General features: G+C 36.3%; 1 protein-coding gene across 12 annotated transcripts in view; it reads right to left on the bottom strand.

Moving 5' to 3' along the window:
- The window catches only part of LOC110458440 (cAMP-dependent protein kinase catalytic subunit alpha), a 159,490-nt gene that overhangs the window by 12,967 nt on the left and 121,941 nt on the right, over window positions 1-24,582 (bottom strand). For 7 of the 12 annotated variants that reach the window (XM_021510180.1, XM_021510189.1, XM_021510147.1 and 4 more), the window contains 4 exons: window positions 7,015-7,076; window positions 2,501-2,629; window positions 1,867-1,965; window positions 993-1,075 (listed from right to left, as the gene is read on the bottom strand). In XM_021510180.1, coding sequence (XP_021365855.1) covers window positions 993-1,075; window positions 1,867-1,965; window positions 2,501-2,629; window positions 7,015-7,076 — 373 coding nt within the window. Of the gene's footprint in view, window positions 1-992; window positions 1,076-1,866; window positions 1,966-2,500; window positions 2,630-7,014; window positions 7,077-10,602; window positions 10,804-13,207; window positions 13,284-18,619; window positions 19,409-24,582 lie in introns of those variants that run through there. The other 5 variants (XM_021510137.1, XM_021510129.1, XM_021510203.1 and 2 more) reach the window with 5 other exon arrangements.

The raw sequence follows: 24,582 nt of genomic DNA on the forward strand, positions 1-24,582 counted from the left end.
TATAAACCTGTGAAGAATTGGAAAGTTTTTAAAAGATATAAGTGACCCCTGCATAAACCTTTAAATGTGACAATATATAAAGAATCTTGTTGTCCCTTGCTTTGTTAAAATGGTTTAAAACCATATTTTGAATAGAGCTGTATTCATGAATGTTTACTGTGACTGTGATTCATCATTGCAACAATTTATCCATGATGATAATGTGACCAATTTTAAAACCATTCGAAATCAGATGGTATCTGCATTCTATTTTCACTGCCTAGATATGTGAAATCTCCCGTGTAAAAACTATAAACTACACTTAATCAAAAACCTGCCACTTTTGTGCGATTGAATTAATGCCGATATGAATGTTATTAGAATTCAGATGTCAAGCATTTATATTTTGATTTCTTTTTTCTGATTGTGTACGTTAGCTAAAATCCTGCAACAAATATTACAGTTCAGATGTCTAGCTCACGGTTAATATTTCAACATTTCTTGATTTTTCTACATGTTTTAATCTGATTGAGATATCACGACATTGTTTTCTCAGTTTGACAAATTTATGTTTTTCAAACACATGCCAGGAATACAGCTCTAGTTGCAAATCAATTAAACAAAATATCGTATACAATAAATTCTCTAATTTCTTTCAAAGTTAAATTCTCCTAATGTTTATAACCATCCTGATGATGGACTCAAACTTGATCTTTAGAACAAGATAACTGATACACAAATGTTATCATGGTAAAACCTATTATTGATCTCCCCATTTGTACTTCATTTTAGAAGCTGTGCGCATTAAACAATTACGAAGATTAGCTATTTTCACACTCACGCCCACAATTTATTTCTATGCAGGTTATTTCTGGAGTATTCTGGTTTTAACAATTAACCTTGTGGTTCTATTAACTCGAAGTTAATAGAACCACATCAATTGATTTCTTTTCCAGGATAGGTTTTCCATTTTGTTTTAAAGCAGGAGCCATTTGCAGTACTGATTTACATACCTGAATCTTCCTATCCTCCTGAGATGTGAAAACATTTCTCCACCTGTTACAAACTCCAACACCATATACAAATTTGAGTTGTCCTGCAGATAAAACAGACAATTCAAAAGGTTAGTAAAAATAACTTGAAGAGTAACTGTCATTTAGGTGGATAACCATTACAGTAGAAGACCAGGACAAATTATCTATCAATATAAGATCTGGTCTGATTATACCTGGCTTTAATTTGAGATCAAGCAATTTATCCATTAATTTAAGATCAGGCAAAATTATCCACCACATTAAGATCAGACAAATTCAGTTCTCCATTGGAGAGCTAGCATAATTATCTACCACTTCTATATAATTAAAGATCAGACACATTGTTCTCTCACTTTAAAATTAGGAACAATCATCAATGCATGAGAAGTTAATAATGGGACAATTCAGCCTTAACTTCTCTTAACAAAAACTTCATTTGATTGATTCATAGCTAATTTTAAAATTCTATATTATGGTAATACTTGGACTTTTTGACCATGAACAAAATCTCAACTTAGTCAACAAGGTTGAGAGCACTGTGAAGTTCTTTTATAATTCAATATACTTAATATACATGTATATATAATGGGACACTTTCAAATACAATGTAGTGTACTATTATCGTCAAATCAACATTGACAAATATTTATCTGAGGTAACATATATTTTCTGTATCAGCAGGCCTACATGAACAATACGTATATAATATCATCTGTTTGACCCAAATGTATGGCTATTACAAATGTATGGCTATTACAATTGTATGGCTATTACAAAGGTTTGGCTATTACAATTGTATGGCTATTACAATTGTATGGCTATTACAAAGGTTTGGTAGAGCAGTTGGACTTACCTTGAAATGATATTCTAAACTAACAAGGAATGGAAAATTGATGGCTTGCAAAATCCTCTTTTCATTCAAGGTATGCTCTACTTGTTTTAATTTCACAACCTAAGTGGAAAAAAAATTACAAGGCATGGCTATTATTTTGTTGTTAAGGCAAGTTTTCATATGTACACAGTCATACTAGAATATAATGAAATAAGTTACAGGCACAATAAAACGTTAAATCCTTACTTCCTGAATTATTTAGCTCTAAGTTACAGCTGTAACATTTATGAGTGGGAGGATCCATCAGTTTCAGGTTTGTAATGTATGTAATTTCTTACATTGACAGATGTTTTCCTTTTATTTCTCTGAACATTTACCACTTTCCGTTTTATCAAATTTATTGATGCTACATATGAATTACAGTGCCTGGCGGTCATAATGTATATTTATTACATATTCAAATAAAATTCACCACCTTGTAATTCACGATCAAGAAACATTGTTTGGAGAAGAAGCTTTTAAATAGCATTGTGAACAATTTCACACCAGGTTTAAATGTACAGTTCACTTGATGTATATTTCAAATAAATAAGAAAACAACTGATCTGTTAACTCATTTAAAAGCCAAATGATGTTTAATCATGAAAAAGTCTACCTTTTGTTTGTCTAAGATTTTCATGGCATAGAATTCCCTGTTTTGCTTATGTTGCACCAACATGACCCGACCAAATGACCCTGTCCCTAGGGTCTTTATTCGGTCAAAGTCATCAAGGCAGGCTGTGTTCTGTGAAGAAAAATAACACATATTAGTTACAACATATTTAAACTTTTTTGGGGGGGGGGGGGGGTCTGTATCGGACATTCTGAACAATGCAAGTTTAGGGTGTAGCCAGTTCATTTAAATAACGAGCCGGATACACAAATAAAAGTACAACCTGACTAAAGCCTACCTGCTATTATACATGCAGTCTGTTTGTTAGCCATGAGTAATACACAATTTTGGTGTTTAGGAATTTGAAAACAAAATGGAACTATGGCCTGACCATTTAAATAGGTATGCACAACAATGTCATGGAGAACTTTTGAACACATGCAAGAACATCTGGCTATTAAGTCCATTTTTTTTAATGTACACACGTACATAAAACCACCGGACATTAAATTTGATTTTTCACATCTGAAAATTATCCATATACAGTGTTAGGTAGGTAGTACATGACATTTGATGCAATATTACAAACCATGAAATACATTAATATTGAAGCGAGTTAAAAAAAGGATGTTTTAATATTATATTAATATTTCTATCTCAAAAAAGACATGACAATATGGTATAAAAATACATTTGTACACCAAATTCAATTTTGAATATGGTATAAAAATAATATATCTATTGTTTTAAACATTAATAATTAAATCACCTTTATATTATGATTTGAATGATAAGAAGTATTTTTATCAACACTCTTTTAGTTATAACAATAACACTAGAACACTGACAGGTCAGTAAGGGCCCCGTCTTGTGGCAATATATCCCCCATAATCATCAAGAAGCAATCTGCCCATATAGCTGAGCTTGACGTTTGATAGTGCACTTCAAAAAGAATCGCAAGGAAGCAAAATATACATTTAACATGTACTATGATGTGAGTCTTGTTTCCTTCCACTTCTATATTTGCTGGGCTAACAGAAATGTAAATACCGGTGCAATACTCATTTGTTAGCTTTGATTTGTTTTATTTAACCTTATATACCTCCTCCATCAAGAGCCAGGGTCAAAGTCAGAGATCCACTTTGTCTTTGACCTTTGGACCCAAATGACCTTGACCATTAACCCAGTGACCGTGATTTTTGGTCAGTTGACTTATTATTTAATTCTGACCAACTTTGCTCCTTAATATCATAACTAAATGTTCATCAGTGAAAATACAAAACTTGACCTTGACCCTTTGAAACCCGTAACCTGGACCTAAGGTCAGTTGACTCTGTGTTAAGTTCTGAACAACATTGCTTCATATGTCATAACAAAATGTTCATCAAGGAAAAGATACAAAATTTAACCTTCACCTTTGGTCAATTGACTCCTTGTTTAATCTGAGCTACATTGTTTCAAAGTGTCATAGCGAAATGTTCACCAGTGAAAAGATACAAAATTTAACCTTGACCTTTGACCCAATGACCTTAACCTTTGGTCAGTTGACCCCTTGTTTAATTCTGATCAACTTTGCTTCATCATGTCATAGCAAAATGTTCATCAGTGAAAAGGTGCATAATTTGACCTTGACCCCTGACCCGATGACCTTGACCTTTGGTCAGTTGACTCCTTGTTTAATTCTGATCAACTTTGCTTCATAATGTCATAACAAAATGTTCATCAGGGAAAAAATGTAAAATTTGACCCTGACCTTTGAACCTAATGACCTTGACCTTTGACCTTGACTTTTTACCTCAATGTGTATTTTTGTGAACTTAACATTTTGACCAAGTTTCATGTACATCGGTCAATAAATACCAAAGTTATCAGCCAGGAACAAAATTTGTGGACGGACGGACAGACAGACAGACAGACAGACAGAGTGATTACTACATGTATAGGGCACCCGTATCTCAAATACGGGGCCCTCATAATGATTTTATACACATTTTACTCTGTATAGGTATCATCTTCCTTTATATAGAGGGCTGTATATATAGGAAACATGCATAATATAATATGATGTTAACACATTTACAAAAAAATAAATCATATCTGTAGTTTACTTGAGTACTAGCGTTCTGGTTATATATATAGCAAGGTGGTTTGTGTATAATTTGCACAAATTAGTATATTGCATCAGAGAAATTCTGTATCTAAAATACAAAACTTTTCATAGTCAGTGATGAGCCTTTTATATACAGATATTCCTGCATTCAAATCAATGAATTATGATCAGAAGAACAGGAACCATAACATGGATTATTTATTTTTTGTACAGAATTAGCAGATCTAGATTAATTTGTCTGTACAGGCTCTACAGCAGGGGCACTTTTATAGAAAATGGCTTGCTCTACAACAGGGGCACTTTTATAGAAAATGGCTTGCTCTACAACAGGGGCACTTTTATAGAAAATGGCTTGCTCTACAACAGGGGCACTTTTATAGAAAATGGCTTGCTCTACAACAGGGGCACTTTTATAGAAAATGGCTTGCTCTACAACAGGGGCACTTTTATAGAAAATGGCTTGCTCTACAACAGGGGCACTTTTATAGAAAATGGCTTGCTCTACAACAGGGGCACTTTTATAGAAAATGGCTTGCTCTACAACAGGGGCACTTTTATAGAAAATGGCTTGCTCTACAACAGGGGCACTTTTATAGAAAATGGCTTGCTCTACAACAGGGGCACTTTTATAGAAAATTGCTTGCTCTACAGCGATGGCCTTTTTATACATAATTAGCAGGATTAATTATCCTTTTATCACCAGATAAATGGAGGTATTTATAGATCATAACATGAAATTAATAAATTAACTGCTTCTATATATACTTAACATATAACAGTCTAAATGTAAAATAATGATTGGACTATTATATTAGCACATAAATATCCAATCCATTATTCAAAATGCTATTCAGAAAAGATATATATATATATATATATAGCATATTTATACAGTATGCAGGACAGAAAGTAATTAAAGAATCATTCACATTTATCTCCAAGAAACAAAAATTTTTGTTATTGTCAGCAGAGATAAAAGTATAAACCTTACAAGCTAGTGGTATAATTTAATAATGACAATACGAACATGTTTTTGTAAATGACCTTGCCAATTTACTCGGTAAACAAATAAATTACGTATACTAGCCAAGACTTATTATGTTATAAACAATTGTGACAATTATGTTGGTTTGGCTTATACAATTCCCTCACAATGCCTCAAGTTTCAAGCATTTTATTGATATCTCGACTGGAGGACTTAGCTTGCCTTTTGTAATGTTGACACTGTACTACATGTAGACATACACTGTAAAGGTACCTATTAGGTGATCCCTATAGTGATGGACAGAAACAAATCATTCTTTAAATTCTGAAAAGCTTGAAAATGTGCATCATCAAAAGCTTTAAATATAAAGTACCGGTAAACTTATCAATAATATGAATATGCATATTTACCAGAAAAACATAAACCTGTACCGTATTTGCCATAATAAAAAACCCAGGGCAAGTGGCAGGGGNGGGGGGATAGGGATGTGCTAATTAATTAGGATAATAGAAAGTGAGCTATAACAGAAATAGCTGTGCAATTTAACTACATTCTAATCATTCCAGACTGGAGGTTTTAGAAATTGTCATCCTCTTCACAGAGAAGTCCAGTCCAGTCTTAAATCTCTACTTTATAGAGTAAATACTGTAAATCATTAACAGGACTAGGTCAGGATTGGGAGGGGTATACAAATTTCATTTCTTTCCATATAAGGTAGTGGGGCACTTTTAAGGGGAAGGGTGCTAAGTATGGTGAATTTGGAAGTAGTTTACAAAATGAAATTGGCAAATTCTTTATTGTCAATCGTATATGTGCACCATATCCATATAAATCTGTCTTAATATATATATTTTTTAAATATTTTACTGTGTATATACAATGAAATGCTTTAAATAGTTGTCAACATTGCTGCACCTGATAAGTATACCACTTACTGTACATATATGTATATTTATACACTTTTAAAACAACTGTAGTGAATTGGAATACCGTAGATACATGTATATATTGACATTCAAATCTGCTGGAAGCTAGTTTTTGAAGTGGAAAACATCATGCAAGGAATTTGCATGGAAGTTTAAATGTGCCGTCGTGATTGTGTTATGTCCACATAGATATACCGGTACATATGTGCTAACATGTACGAATCTGAGCAGCAAGATCCCCACGCCTACATGTACAACAGTGTTAGTGCTTAAAGCTTGGTATTCACTAGAACCAAGGTGCTTTTACATAGTTTGGATGAAATCCTTGAAAATAATGGATCAGAGTCATGCTTGAAAATGAAAATAATGGATAAACATCAGAGTCCTTTATAATTTTCATGCTTGGAAATGAAAATAATGGAAAAACATCAGTGTCCTTTATAATTTCCATGCTTGTATACCAGGTTCTCCAACAGCTCCTAATTATAATAATTACCTGTTGAGGGTGATCCCATTTGTGCGTAAAATCTTCTTTGGCTTTGGTTAGGAATTCCTTGACTAAAAAGAAGAAAAAATACCATTGAAATAATGTACTATTATCAATATGCAGACTAGTTGACATTTTAATTTTAATTCTAATCTTAATTACATATTTTTCGATGCTGATTAAAGATAGAATAATTGACATATAAATCAATTTTATAATATGAATCATGCAGTGTTTATTCCAAATGAATTGTGCTGTAATTTATATCCTCTTTACCATAACTGTTCTTTTTAAAATACAGTAATGGAACATATTTAACAGTTGTTATACTGTAATGTTCCCTTTCTACTAATTATATTATTTGTAGTACTACATAATGGTAAGTGGGTTTCTCAAAAACCCCTTTATGGACATGTCAAGTTTAATTACTTAGTGCTTGACAGGACAAAGATATATGAATGTTCACATACAAGTTAAGTCATTACAGCCAGAGTGTATTTGTATAAGTGTATGCCTTCAGAAACCTTTAAATTTTCTGAAGAAATCCTCATCAAATACCAACCAAAGTATTTCAAATCTCATTCATGATCTTCCAAAATCGAGCTTTATCTATTTAAGTGGTACATGTGAATAAAGTCATTGGAAAACGGAAATACTTCACAAAGATGCTAAAAGCCATCAGAAAGGACCTGATTGAGGAGGATTCTAGGCAGATCAATTGATATGTCCATGTGATGTCTACCATAAAAGTTACTTATCTGTGATTTCTTACAAAGTACAGGTAAAAGTTACTTATCTGTGATTTCTTACAAAGTACAGGTAAAAGTTACTTATCTGTAGCCAGAGTGGCAAGTGATTAAAGAAACCACATCACAGCAGAGGAAACACTCCTATCTTAGTAACAAAGAAATGAGGTAGGACGTATTATTAGTGTGTCTATAGCTATAACTAGCACACATATCAGGACCAAAGAGACAAACTACACATATATATTGTATTACTTATATATATTTAACACAAGTCTTTATTGTTTCTCATGCCTCTGCTAGGGATTGGTATAGTAGGAAGCAGCTAGTATTTTAAAAGGGTCAACATACAGTGGTATACACATACCCCCCCTCAAAGAAAGAACTTGTCCCTTGCATTTCAAGGTGTAACAAAGATGCTTGTGAAAGTACGGTTAACTATTTTTGCCAAAAATTTCCGGGTCCTCACATGTAGGAACCATATAGGAAACAATGTACTAAAGGTCGTTATTGGCTAGGGATCATATACAGGACCTCTGATTTACTAGAATGAAGCTCTAATGAATGTGCTGAAGAAAAAAATCCCAAGCCGAGTTAGAAGGAAGCGGCTGTACTTTAACCGAAACACCCAAATACATACAGTATATAGCATATTTAATTTTAATGATGGAATGTCCATAAAAAGTTCATTTCAATCAATTAACTACAGCCAACTTCTGGTCATCAGCAAAAAAAAAAAAGAAAGCTAGGTCTATAAAAAATCAGCAAATTGTCACTTCAATTATATAAACATAGCTGATAAGTGTACATGTACTTCTACTTATGGTATCAAGTTCATCAGACCTATAATAATGTGTCCAAGATCAAAACAGATATCTGAATTAGACATACAATTTAACATTTTGTTGTGCATTGTAAACTTGTTAATTGCATATCATACCAGGATGCATCTCTCATCTAAATGTGTAAAACCTATTCAACTCTACGATCCAAGTGATCGTCTCAGGTTGTTGAATTTATTCATGACAGCTGCAGGTCTATTATATACATACTACAGAAATTCATTTATTGATGTTATAAAATTAACAGCTAATCAATGATATGTCATGTCAGGTGTACTATATAAATAAAAGTGAAGACCCCAAAATATCTCATTCTGATATTGGACATTAATATGACAATATAGGGACCACCCATGCATGCATGTGTCATGTTAGTCATATAAATATTACCCCTGGTAGTGTATTTCCAGGTATACGTATAGTAACAGAACTCAAATTCACTCCAGTAACTTATTTGCATTTCTTTTTATATACACCTATTTTAAGAAATGAACTGAAATGTATTTGCTTGAATGAGCCTGACTCCCTTAATGTACTAGTAACAGGGTCTCTTCACTAACATCAGGAATTAAATGTGTATTTGTGGCCTTCAGAAGCATATATATAAATGTTCCAGATATAGCATGAAATGACACTGGCAAGACACTGGCAATGTGATCTCGGGTAAAATAAGATAAACACAAGTAGTAATATAAGTAGAGCTCAAAGTATGTGTAGGACAAATGAATGTACCTGTGGTTTACACAGATAAACAGGAGTAGTAACAAAGAGTTGTACATACACATGACAAATACACAGTGTAAACTTGGTAATAATAAACATAATTTTTAAGTTTATTTGACAACCTTAAATAAGTGTTACCCCATCAGTTGTGACTCGTTCTTAAAAAAAATGATGCTGTAATACATTTACTTGTATACTGTACAACATGCAGTATAAACATTTTACAATCCGTGGATTAAATCAAATTAAAGATATATATTAAATACTGAATCCTGGATTTGATTTTGATGACATACACAGTACATTGTATGCACACAGGATATTATTTATTTGGTGCCATGCTTTGATATTGATAAATGGACCTTGTTTGGTAACATGTTGACAAAATATGTCATAATAATGTCATAATCTTATAATTATCATGGGCAATGCAAGTCATTGCAATTATGCATACAGTAATGTTAAGCATGAACATGACGGTTTATTTTTTTTTTATTAAATATGATATGCAATGTTGTCACAAAAAATATCTTCTGGCATATATCAAATTCATAATTATTTCTATATTAGATGTACAGCTAATGTTTTTTTTCATTCCAGTGAAAATAATTACGACACAAATCAATTAATTACTAATATACTTTATATTGTTGTAATATGGATAACCACAAATTATTGATAATTACCAATAAACATTTGTTACTGGGAAAATCATAGGAAATTGTAAATAAGATAATTTCCCCCTTAGCAACAGGATTGAATGTTAGGTTAAAACATTTTATTTCTAACCCATCTCTAATTCAACTGCGAGTACTGTATACTGTACCAGTATTGAATTGTTACAAGGCATGTCAACACGTGAAACAGGAATATTACTGCTTCATTTTATTTCAAGACTGTCATGACTTTATATATGCGTTATGTCGAATCTGTAAACGGATGTTTCAAGAACAATTCACAAACTTTCACTCGCCTACATTGATTTATTTCCTAAGCAACACAGACTCTCGTGTATTTTAGCAAAGTAAATGACGTTTGATTATCATAATTAATGAGGGAGAGAATCTATGCCATCGTTTGATCACGTACAAAATTGGCCGTTTTAAGAGCACCTTTTCATTCATAATAATAACGATTAATAATGCCCAGCTGAAAAAACACGAGCCCTAATAACCATGAGAATATTCACATGTTTGGTAATGTAATTCACCTAGCGATCGACAAATAGTCGATGGTCCGTCAACATCTTTACTCATATGTGGCATTACGAACCGACCAAAACCTACCACTTTCTGCAGAATCTCCCTTTTTTGATGCAGCAGCATTGCCCATGGCCTCAAGAAATTATAAAGTGGTGAAAACGTGATGATCTACGAACTGAATTTCTTGGATAAACACTTTTCCTCTTCGTAAATGATATAATCTACGTCCATGAACCGAAACTCAGCTTATATATATTCTTACTCGGCTCTGAATTTCATTACGGCTACGAGGGGAAATTAACTCTGTATCCCGGTTGACATTTCTTGTTAATATGAGCTATTCAATCAATTATACGAACTAAATGTAGTACAATAACATGTGTAGGGATAATCAAATCATGTATTTATCAGTTGTAGTCCTCCATTTTGACTACAAAACACAGACTACTTTTTTTCTGCGCACGAATAAAGCAAGTGCTTGCGTGATGCGGCTCCTCCATAATAGTTCTTATCAAAGTTCACAGGGGGTCAAACTAACGTGAGCCCGACTGTGTATAAACACAACCGGCAGTCTCGAACATAAGAAGTAATCTATTTTTAACTTCTTAGTTTTTTACACAGGGGACATTTTATGTGTGTGTGTCATGTTATATTACCGTACTGTTATTTTAACGGATCGATATCATGTATTTGATAGGTTAAATAATCAAGCAATATAACATTCGTACAGACCACAAGTGACAAGGGGATATAGGTATATCAAGAAGTTCACACGAGACAACAAAAAAATACAATTATCGTTCTAGAATCAATGTAAACCTGTGCAGCAATCCTTTATCACAACGTTTAAAACAATACAGGTAGTAACTCAATATTGTATCTACCGTAGTTTGATAATTGACATGATAAATTACGATGACAATCTAGCCGCTAGATTTGTCACTAACCGTCACAGAAACCTCTCAAGAGTTGGTGACATGTTAAATAATCTAAAATGGAGACCTAGTACACAGGATAACAGATGCCCGCCTTGTCATGTTCTATAAACTATCATACCAACTAATTGCCACCACAAAAACAAATAGATAAATACAACCTCTTAGACAGACACACACTCGCTCTGTTATCAAATTCCATCTTGCAGAACTCAAATCCGACAACCATTTTTTCCCCACTGACTATTAAAACCTGGAACAGCCTTCCTCTGAGCACTGTGATGAGCGACTCTGTTGAGTCGTTCAAAATAAAAATGTGTTATTAACTATGAAAACATAGTTAAATCGCTTTTGATTTAAAAAATATATCAAAATTCTTTTCTTTTACTGTAAATATTGTTCCTCTAAGCCAAGCGTAGTCGAAGTGACATAAACTTCAGGTGTTGAAGGCGGTCACTACAAAGTAGAAGTAGTGTATTTCTATAACTCTATAACTTGTAAGAGATGGTATGTTATGTATCTAGCCTAATGAAGATTATTTTTAATAAATGGCAAGCGATGTTTATCGTTTTGCCAATAACATATAATAGCAGATACGTTACTGCATGCAGTAGGCTTGATAATTGCTACCGGTGAAAGCAAAAGGGAGGTAACACCTAAAACTTCACCATGTTTAGCAAGAATAGATCTACATTATTTTCTTTCACTCGCATACACTACTGTCACTAGCTAAGTACACCAACATATAAAGAAGAAAAACGTTAAAAGGAATACAGCCGACTAAAACTTTGTATATTTATCATCGATTAAGAATAAAATAATACAAATCAACAAACGGGCTTTAATGATGTCTTACACAATAGTTTTGTTGTTGTTGGGTGGGGTGGTGGGGTTGTTGTTTTTTTTGGGGGGGGCGGGGGGGTCAATAACATTAGCACTAAGTTTACGCCTTTTTTTTTAAACTCGCCAATTAGTTTGGGAAGATGCGTCTTTTAAAGCAAATCTGTCCAGTTCCCACTCCTGGAGTTTCGGACCGTTTTTGTGAAGTTTTTGATCCCCATGGGCAGGGAAGTGTAGTGCTACACATCCCTGCCATGTGGCATCCATGGACTAAGGATGCTACTAGTACCAGAAGATGCTTGTCCGGTAGTTTGGGAGGACGCCGGACACCACAAAACGAAGCAAATGTCATTTACTGCCGATATCTAATGAATGACATATATTTAGCTGAAGGTGAAACACCGATCACTGAAAGTGTTAAGCAAAGGTCTGTACAGATGAAATACGAAAATATATCAATGGTACGTTTAAATACTGCAGTAATGACATAAGTGAGTAACTTAAGTAAGACTGCAGTACTGTATCCTTCAGTACTCAGTAGGCCTACTGTACACTGTGCCGACAGTAGGTTCCGAATCATATGAGGATGCAAATATCTTCACATTCCTTCTGGCATATTGGTATAGGCCTATCCAACGATTATATTTCAAGGACATTATCATATCACAAACTAATCGATTGAACAAAGTGGTGATATCTGGACATTATGGTGCCTATTATATGAACATCAATCATCGAGATTTAGTTCCTCCATATTCAAATGATATTGTGCACCTCACGACTAACACACTTGGTAAAAAAGCAAACAACCTTAATCGAAGATATTGTTTTGCGACTTCTGTACGAAACTGGAAATGTTAAACATGTTCACTTGAACTATATAACAAGGTAAGTTCTAAAAACATTAGGCCTACATGCTGGAGGGAATGGTTCAGCAGCTTCCTCTGTCATTTTGTCAGCAGATGAACTTCCCGCTTTTGTCACTTTAACGAAACATCGTCAAATGCGAGAAAAAACGAGAAGTTAGTTTGTTGGGGAACCCAACAGGGAATTACAAAACTGAGGTACCAAATGGGATTACCCATGATATAAATAAACGAAAATTTTGTCATGCTTCTTGGTATAAAAAAGGGCTTCGCAAGCATTCATTGACAGTACATATTTTTTTCTTTCCAAAAATATACATGATGTAACATAATACTTTTTCAATTCAACTCTCCGAAACAAGCAAAATGAGCAATTATACAAATGATAGCTACTGTTATGTTAGTAATATGATGTCATTTATCATGAATAATTTCACCTATATATACACGACTGACATGTTAGCAAATAGCCATCCTATCAACTTATCACCTGTCGGCCACAAAAGGTAACCCCGGAGGCCACAAGAACACCTGATTACGATAAACAGACAAGTTACAGACTATCCTTGTCATATAATTAAACACAGATACTTACGACCGGTAAGGTCTGATCAACGATAAAGTAGCCAACATACAGGGGTTTCATTAGAGCCCCATGAACTACAAATCAATTTCCCCGATATTTATTCTTGAAACGATCACTGAATAATAATTCAGTTAATATTTTACAGTGGTGTATCGCTTTGCCCTTCATATGGCATTTTTGTCAAATTCAGCCAATCAGACGATCAAATGACTGCGTCAGAGTACAGTTGCATAAGTTATTAACTCAGTCAAAAAAATTAACCAGAAACCAACTTTATTGGATGTGTAATTATCAATGGGTTATATTATGAATGAGGAGTGTCACTGTCGCGGAACTCTGATCAAGACAAATAGCAGGTGCACCCGATTTTGCAGACATTTTTTGTTTTGTTTAATTTTGTGAGCAGCGATGTTTATTACACTGCGTTCGAATGCTTTGATCAAAACACACATTACTACTAGAGTTCCACCATCCTCGAAATTCCACACTAAATTACCGGAACGACGATATTACTGTACATTTCGATCCTAGGCATGCTTTGTCAGTTTGAATTTGTATTCCAAATCTCTAGAGTCATGAAGTCTGTGCGCAGATAGGCGATAATCGTTAGAAATTGGGGTTGCAGACAGATGATCAAAATTTAAAAAAAAAATCGAAATTATGTTTTTCGCCATATTCACGTCGAGTAAGATTATTCAATAACACTTTAAGTACATGTTATAACCGCAAAGAAGAGCTTCACATATAGAAAACGGAACAGCACAAATGAGTAACCTCCCTTTGTCATGTTATTGTCATATTTTTTTAAAATCAACAGGAACTGATATGGTGCGAATCGTAAGCCTGATAAAGGGACAACAGATGTAGTGCCAAAATAAAAATACAGACCGATACAAGTCAATTGAATCACTTCGAGACTGTTGAAGTTTATGGAACAAATTACTTCGCTGGTTAGAGCGAAGTGTCTGTCTGCGCAGACGTCAGATCGGCGAAGAAAAAACTTATTCTTACGTCATGTCGTCTTAGGCATTCGGAACCTGTTGTGATAAATCCCCCGAAGTTACACAGCGCTAGACACGATGACATACTGGGAGTATATATACAACAAAGTATAGCCTTTGTAAGGAAATGCAATGAATGCAACAGGCAGATTTTTTTTTAAAACAGTATTTCACGCACGCCGTTAGATAGCATGAACAGTTGTTTATACCCTGTAATGACATGTCTCCTCCATATAAGTACGAGGTCAGGTATGCCGTCACACAATGTGTGCCCTCTTACATATAAGTATGACGTCAGTCAATGTGTGCCCTCATCCATTTGATCATGACGTTGCGTGTCCTTATCCAGGAAATGTATGCATGACGTCAGTGTGTGCTCTCTTCTATGTTTTAAGTATGACGTCAACTAATGTGATAATTTAGAAGCAATGGTATACCTCCCCTCCATCCTCTCCCAAAGTAAAATTAGGAACTTCCGATCCCCCGATCGTCTCTGGATCCACCCGTGCCACAAATACCAAGCTGCCTATATTTCTTGCTACCTATTCTCAATCACCTAGGAACCATGAATCTCAACATTAGTTTATTTGGTTATACGGATATGCGCTGTAGACTGTACCAATCTAACAGCTGTAGACGTTTTGTTTGACCATACTGACATGTTCTGTAGAACGGCTGTGGACGTTTTGTTTGGCCATACTGACATGTACTGTAGACTGTACCAATCTAACAGCTGTAGACGTTTTGTTTGACCATACTGACATGTTCTGTAGAACGGCTGTTGACGTTTTGTTTGGCCATACGGACATTTACTGTAGACTGTACCAATCTAACGGCTGTAGATGTTTTGCTTGACCATACTGACATGTTCTGTAGACTGTACCAATTTAACGGCTGTGGACGTTTTGTTTGGCCATACGGACATGTTCTGTAGACTGTACCAATTTAACGGCTGTAGACGTTTTGTTTGGCCATACGACATTTACTGTAGACTGTACCAATCTAACGGCTGTAGACGTTTTGTTTGGCCATACTGACATGTTCTGTAGACTGTACCAATTTAACTGCTGTGGACGTTTTGTTTGGCCATACGGACATTTCCTGTAGACTGTACCAATCTAACGGCTGTAGATGTTTTGCTTGACCATACTGACATGTTCTGTAGACTGTACCAATTTAACTGCTGTGGACGTTTTGTTTGGCCATACGGACATGGTCTGTAGACTGTACCAATCTAACTGTTGTATACGTTTTGTTTGGCCATACGACATGTACTGTATACTGTACCAATATAACTGCTGTAGGCATTAGGTCAGCTGATCGATGCCCTAAATAGCATAAGGTCTGGGAATGTTCAGACTTATTTAGATTTAATTATGTGAATCCCCTTCTACTTGACAGCAGACTCCATAAAGGGACTGAAATATATCCAGAAAAGACTTGTGATGACCGCCCGTCCCTCTATTCTCTATCACTCCTCTTCGTTTGCATTACTTCACGACATGAGAAAATCGCACTGAAAGGCACAGACACGTGTCTTTTCGCAATATTCCCAAATAGTCTTGATCATTCTTAAACTCTTTCCTTTTCAATTACGTATTATATGCAGTTCTTCATAAACGTTTGATTTTAGCTCACAAGAGGCTCACTAAATGAATAATAATTTAATAGAGATGCGTTTTATATACTTCAGATATAGTAAGGACGAGATATATGAAGTCTAGCCAATAGCAAATACTGTTCTTAGACTTGTTTCATAAAATCTAATAGGAGATGGGAACTAATTTAAGATCTAATATTCCTCGCCCCTCTTACAAGGGCGACATATCTAAGGACTAGCCAATGGCAAATTGATTATGTAAAATCAAATGACAACGGTCCATTAAGCTATGGCAACAAGCAAACAACAGACGACCCGGAGACAGCCAGGTTTAATTGTTGATGGTAATTTCCCTCCGTCTCTTATCTACATTTCCTTTTCAGGTTGTCTCCCTAGGCCGTTATAGATCGCTGTTAGAATCACGCGTCATGTCTAGATTCCAGAGAATGATTCTTCAGTAAGACTTGGCCCTTGACCATGAATAGCAACATTATCCATATGGACACGCTGTTATGTGACTTAGCGAAGACACTATATAATCAAATTATATCAATCAATCATGTTCCAGGCAAATGTACAGCATATAATGTAATTCGTGCTACAAAATATAAAAATCGGCACCCTTGATACATGTAATTAACAATAATGGACTTTTCCTGAGGTGAAAATGAGGTTTATGAAAACCTAAGAAAGCGATATTAACGAAGTAAGCTGTATTGTAATTAGAGGTTATTGAGAACGAGTAGAAATGTTGTATTGCATGGTCATTGGAGGTCATTGTGAGGGACTAGATATTCAATTGGCGGTGTTGTATTACAGGGTTATTAGAGGTCATTGTGAGGGACTAGATATTATATTGGCTGTGTTGTATTACTGGGTTACTGGATGTCAGTGTGAGGGACTAGATATTATATTGGTTGTGTTGTATTACAGGGTTATTAGAGGTCGTTTGGAGGGATTAAGAGATTATGTTGGCTGTGCTGTATTACAGGGTCATTAGAGGTCATTGTAAGGGACTAGATATTCTATTGGCTGTGTTGTATTACAGGGTTATTAGAGGTCTTGGGAGGGACTAGATATTCTATTGGCTGTGTTGTATTACTAGGTTATTGGATGTCATTGTGAGGGACTAGTGATACTATTAGTTGTGTTGTAATACGGGGTCATTGGAGGTCATTGTGAGGGACTAGTGATACTATTAGTTGTGTTGTATTACGGGGTCATTGGAGGTCATTGTGAGCGAGTAGATTCTATTGGCTGTGTTGTGTTACTTGGTTATTGGAGGTCATATCAAGGATTATATTTGCTATGTTGTGATATATGTGTTCGTAAGGGATCGTTGTAGGTGTGTAACTGCGGCCATTATAGGGACCAGGGATTCATAGGGAGTCTATAGGGGTCATCGGGAGGGACCAGGATACTAATGGTGTAACGGTATTATAGACATGGACCACTGTCGATTGCTGTTGTGTTATCTACCTATAAACAATATTGATTTGACATCAATGCAGACAAATATTGTAATTAGACTAGAAAACAAACAAGGATCTACACGCTATCTATCCTATACACGCCATTTAGACAGATGATTTCATCTAAATTAATCGATTCAAGCTGAGGCTAGGTGTGTGTAAGTAGATATATATCATTATTGTATGCACATGAAGGGACAACAGAATAGCCTTAAGTGAACATTTTCGTCAAAAATCAGACAGTCGGTTACCGCATGCAAAATTTAGACTTTCCCACGCTTTTCCTTAAAACGATCGATGGTAACATAATTATATTTGCCAATACGAAGTCACTCACAAACTAAAAACCTTATAAAATATATTTTGTTCAAGGCGGTGTGTGAATTGCCCTCGAATTTGTCAATATGCATGCTTCTAAAGATTGTTTACTTGGGGCTGTCATTGAAACGCCAAGACAGCCATGTCTATTGTTCCGTTCGATCTATAATAGGAATCGTCTTTTGTCTGAAGAGTTTGGATTGAACCTCTGGAAACAATCATGATTCCAATTTTAGACGTTATCTGTGAAATAATCTCGACCCGAGTCATTAAACCCACGAACATGAGTCACATTGAGTACTGAGGGTTGGATTGGCCGACATTGTTTACGAACATTTGTGGCCAGGCATGTTTGAAGCATTTATCTTGTATACCAGTGGTTGATATAATTACTAAGGTAACATCATATTAAAGCTTCGACCGTAGTCATCTTACAAAGCACTGTACATGAGCCAATGAAAGACCCTCTTACAAAATACTCACTATCCCACAAATACAAGCGATGGAGTTCCCGCTTCGTTCGTTCATCTCTAACACGATTCGTGTCCCTTGTGTCATATTTTCTGAAACTAAAAGCATGATGTCCCCGTCCATCGATTCGGAGAGGGGGCAGTTCGCCCCCACTTCCGGTCCTGTTTCGGTTGTCTGCCTGCTGCTGAGCTGCTCTTCTTTTCTTTTCAGAATCAAACAAGTCGAAGAAGAAATCCATTGTTTACAAAGTTTCGGTTTAGGATAGTAACCACACTGTACGGTCCACCGGTTCTACACTTCACACTATGGGTCAGACAAAGGGCACATATTTCCAGAATTAATTCACTACCAACACAAAACAAGATGCTAGCCTTAGCTGATAGCAGGTTTAGAAGCAAGGGGCTGGTTTTCCTTCGGGTCTTGTAATACGATCCTCTCTTAATAGATGCAGTCCATTGGGATAACCTCGTTCTTTACCGTAGTACGTGTGTGTAGTATTTGCGTTTTCCCCTGATGGGACATCGAATAAAAAGTTGTGTGATAAGCGAATCCAATGTGTTGGTGTGTTTAGTTTGGTGGCGACTAGCCCCTGACTAACAGTAGGGCTTTCTCCAGCATTTGGGACGTACTTGGGAAGCCAGGTGTGACTAAAGCTGGAACCTGACACTCTTGATTGATGGCCCATTCACACCGACACACACTTGTAATATATAGGTACACAGGTACATCCGTCTGCTCTACAATTATTGTTATTGCATTCTATCGAGCGACAAAACACGAAATAAAGTACAGACTCGTTTCCGATCCACCAATTATTTGATTCATATAATGCCTGTTCATATAAAAAAAAATCAGACAGTTCGTATTGGCGGTGCGCTAGCTATTGACATGCGTATTTCGGCGGGATACAGTTACGGACCCACTGAACCCACACAATGCCCTTTGGGTAGTGTTCGCTATAAATAGCGGATAAAGGGACAGAAATAGCTATGAAAGGATCCATTTTCCGGTTTTGACTGAAGTGGTGTGCTATTACGCGAGAAAGCATTCGGAACAGAGTGTCGTTCAAATTGTTTTTTCATTATTTTATAAAAGTGCGACACGGTACCCAAAACTGCTTTCTCTGTTATATCTACACGTGTAAGTTGGTTAGTAGTACTGTCAGCCCCCATATTGGCACGTACACCGTAAAAACGGAACACGTGTTACATAATCAACTGTTTGGCATGTAGCCATTGATCACTGGTGCACATGGGGACATACATTCAACCTTAAAAACAGTCATTTGTGTAAACTGGCCAATTTAGACGGCCTTTGTTATGTTTCTCGAATGTCCTGCGTCCGCTTCGACAAGAAAAGTGGTTTCTGATTAATTTCAGGAAATGTTATGATCAATATCTAGAAAGCAGAAAAGAAGAACGGAACAAAATGTATTGAAGAAAATAGAGAAACGGCATGAGAGGAGAGGAGTATTCTATGCAAAACGAACGTACATAATCTACGAACGACGACCAGACAATTAAAGAAAATAGAAAAACGATATGCAGCAACGAACCTACAAAATATCAAAAGTCACATAGCTTTGTGTGGAGAGGAATATTCCATGTAAAACGAAAGTACATAATCTAGGCATGACAACCAGACAATGAAAGTCAATGTATGGTGATATCACAACAATGTATGGTAACTTATATAATAAACTATAATATAACGGTAAACTGGCAATACTTATACAAGAGGCCCAGAGGGCCTGTATCGCTCACCTGGATATCTAAGCAATCATGGCAAAATATTTTCCAAATAAGATCCAAGGGAATATGCCAGACCCCAATGCCAATCCTTGTAGCATATCTGTATTAGATTTTTCATGCCCAGCAATTTTATGTATGGTTATGGGGTGGGGATCTCAACTGTTTCCAAGCTGTAACTCAGAAACTAGGTCCCTAGCTAGGGTTGTCGCCAGACCCCAGGATCAATTATAATATCATGACTGCATTTTCTCTTTGCCAAGCGTTTGTATATATAGTTTTGGGGTGGGTATCTCAACCGTTTCAAAGTTATGACCCAGGGGTTAAGTCTGCAAGGATGGGGCAGACCCTGGAGTCAATTCTAATATCATGTCTGCATTCGTCTCTTTATGCCCAACAATTGTATATATAGTTTTGGGGTGGGGATCTTAACCATTTCGAAGTTATGATCCAGGGGTTAAGTCTGCAAGGATGGGGCAGACCCTGGGGTCAATTCTAATATCATGTCTGCATTCGTCTCTTTATGCCCAACAATTGTATATATAGTTTTGGGGTGGGGATCTTAACCATTTCGAAGTTATGATCCAGGGGTTAAGTCTGCAAGGATGGGGCAGACCCTGGGGTCAATTCTAATATCATGTCTGCATTCGTCTCTTTATGCCCAACAATTGTATATATAGTTTTGGGGTGGGGATCTTAACCATTTCGAAGTTATGATCCAGGGGTTAAGTCTGCAAGGATGGGGCAGACCCTGGGGTCAATTCTAATATCATGTCTGCATTCGTCTCTTTATGCCCAACAATTGTATATATAGTTTTGGGGTGGGGATCTTAACCATTTCGAAGTTATGATCCAGGGATTAAGTCTGCAAGGATGGGGCAGACCCTGGGGTCAATTCTAATATCATGTCTGCATTCGTCTCTTTATGCCCAACAATTGTATATATAGTTTTGGGGTGGGGATCTTAACCATTTCGAAGTTATGATCCAGGGTTTAAGTCTCCAAGGGTGGGGCAGTCCCCAAGGCCATCCTGGAAGCATATGTGCATTCATCTCTTAATACTCAGCAATTGTATATATGGTAATAGGGTGGGGATCTCAACTGTTTCCAAGCTGTGACTATGAAACTAGGTCCCTAGAGGTTCGGTCAGACCCCAGGATCTATTCTAATATAATGACTGCATTCGTCTCTTTAAGCCCAGTATTTGTATATATAGTTTTGGGGTGGGGATCTCAACCGGTTTAAAGATATGGTCCAGGGACTATGTCTCCAAGGGTGGGGCCAGACCATAGGGCCACCCTGGAAGCAAATGTGCACTCTTCTCTTTATACTCAACAATTGTATATATGGTTATACGGTGGGGATTTCAACCATTTCCAAGTAATAAACATTTTTTTGCCCCACCCCTTAGCCCGGGTGAAGCTGATGTAATATAACGGTAACCTGGTGACACTAACATAATGTAACGGTAACCTGGTGACACTAACATAATATAACGGTAACCTGGTGACACTTATATAATATAACGGCAACCTGGCGACACTAACATAATGTAACGGTAACCTGGTGAAGCAAATATAAGGAACCGGGCGATACTAACATAATATACCGGTTACCTGGCGACAATTATATAATATAACGGTAACCTGGCGTCACTTATATAATATAACGGTAACCCGGTGTCACTAATATAACGGTAACCTGGTGACACTAATATAATATAACGGTAACCTGGTAACACTAATATAATATAACGGTAACCTGGTGACACTAATATACTGTAACAGTAACCTGATGACACTAATATAACGGTTACCTGGTTACACTAATACAATATAACGGTAACCTGGCAACACTAATATAACAGTAACCTGGCAACACTCATATAACAGTAACCTGATGACACTAATATAACGGTAACCTGGTTACACTAATGCAATGTAACGGTAACATGGCAACCCTTAGGCTATAATATAACGGTAACCTGGTAACACTATTATAATATAACGGTAACCTGGTGTCACTAATATAATATAACGGTAACCTGGTGTCACTAATATAATATAATGGTAAACTGGTGACACTAATATAATATAACGGTAACCTGGCAACACTTATATAATATAACGGTAACCTGGTAACACTATTATAATATAACGGTAACCTGGTGTCACTAATATAATATAACGGTAACCTGGTGACACTTATATAATATATTGGTAACCTGGTGACACTAATATAATATAATGGTAACCTGGTGACACTAATATAATATAACGGTAACGAACACTAAGGTTTTCTAACAACCAATGCCTTGTTATAACAAGTTATTAGTTAGAAAAGCGTCAACGGTAGAGGTCATAATTGCATTACAGGCCTGAAAAGAAATATTAACAAAATTGGCTTCAAATAGTAAATAGGTAATAATTCTTGCTTTAAAAATTGTCTGAAGAAGGTTTTCATGGGAAAATGTCAATTTTTCGGTCATTATATCAAAATAATGAAGAAGACTACGAAAAGTAATATTGGCGATAGGCCGTGAGGATTGAATACACATGACTGTATTACTGGCCGTGAGGATTGAATACACATGACTGTATTACTGACCGTGAGGATTGAATACACATGACGGTATTACTGGCCGTGAGGACTGAATACACATGACAGTAGTACTGGCCGTGAGGACTGAATACACATGACGGTAGTACTGGCCGTGGGGACTGAATACACATGACTGTATTACTGGCCGTGAGGACTGAATACACATGGCGGTATTACTGGCCGTGATGACTGAATACACATGACGGTAATACTGGCCGTGAGGACTGAATTCACAAGATGGTAGTACTGGCCGTGAGGACTGAATACACATGACGGTCGTACTGGCCGTGAGGACTGAATTCACAAGATGGTAGTACTGGCCGTTAGAACTGAATACACATGACGGTAGTACTGGCCGTGATGACTGAATACACATGACGGTATTACTGGCCGTGAGGACTGAATACACAAGACGGTAGTACTGGCCGTGAGGACTGAATCCACATGACGGTAGTCCTGGCCGTGAGGATTGAATACACATGACGGTAGTACTGGCCGTGATGCCTGAATACACATGACGGTATTACTGGCCGTGATGACTGAATACACATGACGGTAGTTCTGACCGTGAGGACTGAATACACATGACGATAGTACTGGCCGTGAGGACTGAATACACATGACGGTAGTACTGGCCGTTAGGACTTAATTCACAAGATGGTAGTACTGGCCGTGAGGACTGAATTCACATGACGGTAGTACTGGCCGTGAGGACTGAATACACATGACGGTAGTACTGGCCGTGATGACTGAATATACATGACGGTAGTACTGGCCGTGATGACTGAATACACATGACGGTGTTACCGGCCGTGATGACTGAATACACATGACGGTAGTACTGGCCTTGATGACTGAATACACATGACGGTAGTACTGGCCGTGAGGACTGAATACACATGACGGTATTACTGGCCGTGAGAATAGAATACACATGACGGTATTACTAACATCCGGTAATAAAATATAACGGAGATCGCTGGTGGAACGGCCTTAACGAAGAATTACATAGAATAATATTAGGATATATTAAAAATTATGGTATATTTAGGATGAAATTAAATGAACGAAATTTTCTATTTTATGGCTATTTTTAGACGTGGCTGCATGGATGCCTTGATTTATGCTTAGTTATTTCGGGAAGACAGTTAATGATCAGTACTTCAAAGGCATACATAGAATTAAATTATCATTACGTGGACTAAATATAGAAACCGGTGGATATAATATTGATCGTAGAAATATACCAGTACACTTTGTATATAAAGCAATCAAATACCACTTTCTTCAGGTGTCCTCATTTTAAAGCATTACACAAATCTCTAATTAAACTTTAATTAAAGAAAAAATACAAATGCATTTAAACTAGAATGCTGCTCAAAAAAAAGAAGCAAGAAGAACAAATCAAATATGTCAGGAAACAACAAAATTTATATTTTGTCGGGTCAAGAGTGGGGTACACGTGATGTGCATGATATTTATTTTGTATATGTTGTGTTTTGTTTATGTTCTGCTTGAACTTGAGTTCGTTTTGTACCATGCAGGTTCAAATCCCAATATGGTCAATTGCATTTTCCAATCCCACGTAAACCATCTTGTTATGATACATTTTGATCGTACATTCTT

Source organism: Mizuhopecten yessoensis, unplaced genomic scaffold, assembly GCF_002113885.1.
Source record: "Mizuhopecten yessoensis strain PY_sf001 unplaced genomic scaffold, ASM211388v2 scaffold1255, whole genome shotgun sequence".
Taxonomy (NCBI): domain Eukaryota; kingdom Metazoa; phylum Mollusca; class Bivalvia; order Pectinida; family Pectinidae; genus Mizuhopecten; species Mizuhopecten yessoensis.